The 4,628-nt window shown below is 49.0% G+C and overlaps 1 protein-coding gene across 1 annotated transcript; it reads right to left on the bottom strand.

The window, feature by feature from the left end:
* Positions 1-318: 318 nt before the first annotated feature.
* Positions 319-3,269, bottom strand: LOC125551120 (probable indole-3-acetic acid-amido synthetase GH3.7). The gene is made up of 4 exons (XM_048714276.1): positions 2,574-3,269; positions 2,369-2,470; positions 1,404-2,242; positions 319-1,061 (listed from the first exon to the last, which is right to left on the bottom strand). The coding sequence occupies exons 1-4, from the start codon at positions 2,891-2,893 to the stop codon at positions 490-492; spliced, it is 1,833 nt and encodes a 610-aa protein (XP_048570233.1). The 5' UTR covers positions 2,894-3,269; the 3' UTR covers positions 319-489.
* Between the last annotated feature and the right edge of the window lie 1,359 nt (positions 3,270-4,628).

The following is a 4,628-nucleotide window of genomic DNA, read 5'->3' as shown; positions in this document are numbered from 1 at the left end:
TATATATTGTATCGAACTATCGTATAGTTGAAAAATATAAAATCTATGCATGTTTGGTGGACCTTTGATGACGTGACATGTGTGGATGGCTTATGTGTGTATGTTGAAATAAATAAGATTAGTGAGGATCAAACTAATAATGAAAAATAATTCTCATGCATGTTGAGGTGGGCCTGTGATAATGTGGCATTTGTGCTAGTGTTAAGATAATAGAAGTAGTTGAGATGAACTATTTAGGTATATATAGGATAAGATAAATGCGCCCTTTTTTGAAAGAAAATAAACTAAAAACACGCATGCTAAAGTGGAAACAAAGTGTAAGTTCTCCAACCTGAATCATACTACTAACAAGCATGTTAAATTGTAAGTGTTCAAGTTCAGACCCACAGCAACATGCCAACAAGGACTTGGCTGCCTTCCTGCCTAGGCACCATTTCCTCTCGTCCTGCACACCTACTAACCAGCACCATTTCCTCTCGTATAGTCGTACTACAAAGGGCCGTTGGGAGTCTCTTGGCTAAAGTACCTTCCTGACACCCTCTCCTCCAACACCAGCAGCACTTGTTCTGATCGAATAGCCGTTGGAGTCTTGTACTGACTGGCCGATGTGCCTCTGGACAGAAACAAGTCCATGAGAGCATCAAATGCGCCACGCTCAAGTACCCTTATCTCGAGTGCTGTGATCGACCCTCGGCGCCTGCTTTTGCGGTACATCTGATCAAAGCAATTCTCCACGGCCAAACAGCAATTCTCCATGACAGCTCGATCGATGTCAGTCGCGACATGGTTACCCTCTGCAGTGGCTAGCTCCCAGAACAGGATGTAGTGGCCAGGCAAGGTGGATATGTCTGCATATGCAGTGCTGCCACCAAGCATGTAACCAAGAGGCCTAAGATGCAGCTCGTATGCTTGTGAAATGGCCTTCAGGAGATCCTCCTCGCTTATACTCTCGAAGTCTATTTTTAAGACGACACCACACCTTCCAGTGAAGCGGAACAGTGGCGTTGCGTTGTAGAATCCGCTCACAGTAAGAAGGTCACCCACTCGGTATCTGTAAAGACCTGGCATGCAAAAAACTGTTAAGTCAAAATCATAGTGTTTCTTACACAAGTTAGACTACAACTTTCTCAGCGGTTGTTGTATTGTTGATTTTATAACACCACAAAGCTTTCAAGCTAAGTAAGCAAAACAAATCAGGCTTACACAGGCAAGATTAATTGCCTTACTGCAGTGAAGTGCTAGTTCAATTCAGTTTCTTCGTAATTGGCAGGGCAGATAACTACATTGATCATGTATTTGGAGTAACGCCAAGAAAGAATAAATCATGATGTAGTCCTAGCACAGCTACAACAGCTTTGAAAGAATGCAAGAAATCAGATTGGAGATAATAATGAGTAGCTCACCTGCAAAGGTGGTGACAATCAGCTCGTAGCGCCGACCAATTTTGACATCCACAAGATCCACAAGCTTTAACTCGCCCAAATTGTCATACAAACCAGTACCCGCTTGCACCTTTTCATCGTCACCATGCGTAACCTCTGCAAACTCGAAGTAGGCAATGTTTGGAAGCAATGCGTACGACACAGCAGAAGGTATATCAAGAGGGTTCAGATTGATCCCCGCGGCGCACTCTGTGCACACATACATAGGCGACACCAATGGCAGCCCAGCACCATAACTCTCAAGAACCGGAATGTACTGCGACATCGAGCCGGTGACAATGGCTAGGATGTACCGAGCTCCTGGCCAGAGCCTCCTGACTATCCCATCCCAGGGCTTCCTGGCACACTCGGATGCAATCTCGTCGGCCAGTGCCGGGTCAGGTCCTCGCAGGTGACGCGCAGCGACGGCATCACGCAGAGGAGCATGTGTTATCCAGTCGCTGAGACGCCCAGTGCGGATGTTGGAGCACATCTCCTCCCAGTTGTCTTCCAGGAACTGGATGCCTCTGATGAAAGCGTTAGCAAAGGTGCCGCCGACATGGTCGACGACTCCACGGTCAAGCAGGCCGCAGAGCAGCTGGCAGTACATGCTCTGCCTGCCATCTGGGCAGAGGACCGCCTCGATGGGGCTGGTGCACCGGCCAAACCCGCCAATGTCGTGCTCCCGGAACTGGCTGCTGTGGTAGTAGGCACTGCTGGATGCCATGATAGGCAGGCCGGATGAGGTCAGGCTTCCAGGGAAGATGAACATGAGGTACATCCCCTTGCCGCGTCTGTCCCCCTGATCAGGATGAAGATGCCTGGAACCATGCAATGCATGCACACCGTTTGTTAGACTGCACAACACATCTTCCTCAAGCGGTCCAATGCATGTTGACAAAATATTATGCGGCCAAATAAATTCGAACAAGCGACCCAATGCTTACATCTTCCTCAAGAGTGCCTGGACGCCATTGTAGAACAGCCGCTGGTCGAGCTTCTCCGCGGTGGATGGAAAGAGCTTCAGCTGCCCGCCGGATGTGCCCGAGCTGCATTAGACGTGGCAAATGCCAATGCCGCCACGGCCATGAGAAACGTATGTACAACACGACCTTCTCACACGACCGAGTACCGGGGCACCGCGGGGTTTACCTTGTGAGGAGGTGGGTGATGGGCTCGGAGCAGAGGATGCTGGACGGCTCGCCGGAGGCGACGCGGCGCACGTACGGCTCGATGTCCTCATACGCGGAGACGGGCACGCGCTCCTTGAAGGCGTCGCGGAGGTCGGCGGCCGAGGCGCCTGGTGATGCGCGATCGAGGAAGCGGCCGAGGTACTCGGTGTGGGAGTTCCGCCTGAGTATCTCCGCGAGGACGTCCCTCAGCAACGCCGCGGCGTCGGCGGTGAGGCGGTCGATGAGGCCGCGGCCGGCGCCCACGTCCGCTGGATCGAATTCCGGCAGCAACGCCATCATCACCGGCCGGGAAGCACCGGGACCAGAACGCGCACCTTTTGTTTTCTGGTGATTAGCACCTATCCGAGCTAGCTAGCTATCCGATTTATACTTACATTGCTACTATTAGCTATGGCATGCAAGCCATGCTATCATCCTCTGCCCGCCGCAGGGAGCAACCGCCGGTTCGGCCCGCGCCTCCCCTGCTCGGCGCCGCACCAGATCCGGAGGTCCCCGCGCCGACAACTTCGATTGCGGCCAACCACGACCTCCGGCGAGTCGCTGGAGCCTCGCAGCGGCACGCCGCCGCGGCAGGAACCGCCGCCACACCACCCCAGCTCCGCTCGAGCGCCGACCGCGTGGGTCGCGCGCCCTAGTGGGCACCAGCCGCGTGGCCCAGCTCCGTAAGCCTCCAACCGACGTGGGTCAGTCCAACCGCGGCCTGCTAGCCCAGGCCAGCACTTCGGCCAGCCTCGCAGGTGGCCTGCCTCATCACCGACTGGGCTAAGCCCCAATGTGAGCACTCAAAAAAAAAAGTGCTCCTAATCGGCAAAATCACTGGTTAAGTGTTATCCCTTGCAAAGATCACTCCCACCTTCTCAGATGCTGACATGTGTCTTTTTTCGTAGATTCATTTATTCAAAACATTTTATATCTTAAACCATGCGTCTAAATTCTAAACCGTTTTCAATATTGGATTTCCCGCGTCGGGATTTTCGAAACCACATACGATGCCAATAGGTTTCAACAATTTTTTTTCAAAAAAAACTGAAAGGAAAAAAACCAGAGCTGGAGCATGATTTTTTTTTCACTTTTATTTTCTTTTCGCGCGGAACCAATTTTTTTTATGAAAGTACATATTTTTTTTCCTTTTTCAAGAAGCACAGTCGTACTTCTTGCATAAGTAAATGTGTGCCTCCATGAGAAGAAAATATATGCTTCTTCTGAAAGCATTTTTTTCCCAGGGAAGCACAACTATACTTCTCATGGAATTAAATATGTGCCTCCACAAAAAGCATTCGTGCCTCTAGCCAGCTCCCTTTTGTCTCGCCTTTGTCATGCATTGCATATTATGAACATGTTAGTTTTTCCGCGTAGTGGTAAGATTGCATCTGTTGTTTGTGTTTCAGTATTCTTTGCATCTTCACAGATAGAACTTGAAGATAATGCGAAATACGTGCAGAGTCTACTCTTCTACCAAAGGTATAAGACAAGAATGATTATTACCTTGGATTCTTGTACTAACTTTACTTGCAATACTGATTGTAATGTTTTTGATGATCTCACTTCTATCCACCGTCAAAACCATGTTTTCTAAAATAAAACGAAACTTTATTTATTTAAGATAACCGTTACATCGTTTGTGAGGATCACTACAATTTCATTTAGAGGCTCCTCAAAATAGTTTGAAGTCAAAGAAAATCTAACTAATCTGGCAAGTTCATGAGCTTCTTTATTTGCCTTTTTATAACAATGTTTGAATCTAGTCATGACAAAATCACATGCATAGTGAAAGCAGTCATCGAAAATTGCTGCCGCCGCATCCGCTGATTGTCCTTCGTCCTGCATAGTCTCTATCACCTCCAGATTGTCAGAATTGATGATTATGCAATTACACCCCGCCTTTTGCGCCAGTGTTGGGCCAAATTTGAGTGCTAAAGCTTCCGTCATCAGAACATCCGCACATCAGTCGATTTTTCCATTTCCTCCTGCAGTAAACCTACCTTTATCGTCCCTCGGTACTGCCCCCATCATA

Source organism: Triticum urartu, chromosome 4 (genome assembly GCF_003073215.2).
Source record: "Triticum urartu cultivar G1812 chromosome 4, Tu2.1, whole genome shotgun sequence".
Lineage (NCBI taxonomy): Eukaryota > Viridiplantae > Streptophyta > Magnoliopsida > Poales > Poaceae > Triticum > Triticum urartu.
Note: the sequence above shows the minus strand (reverse complement) of the source record. Positions and strands in the feature narration are given on the sequence as shown.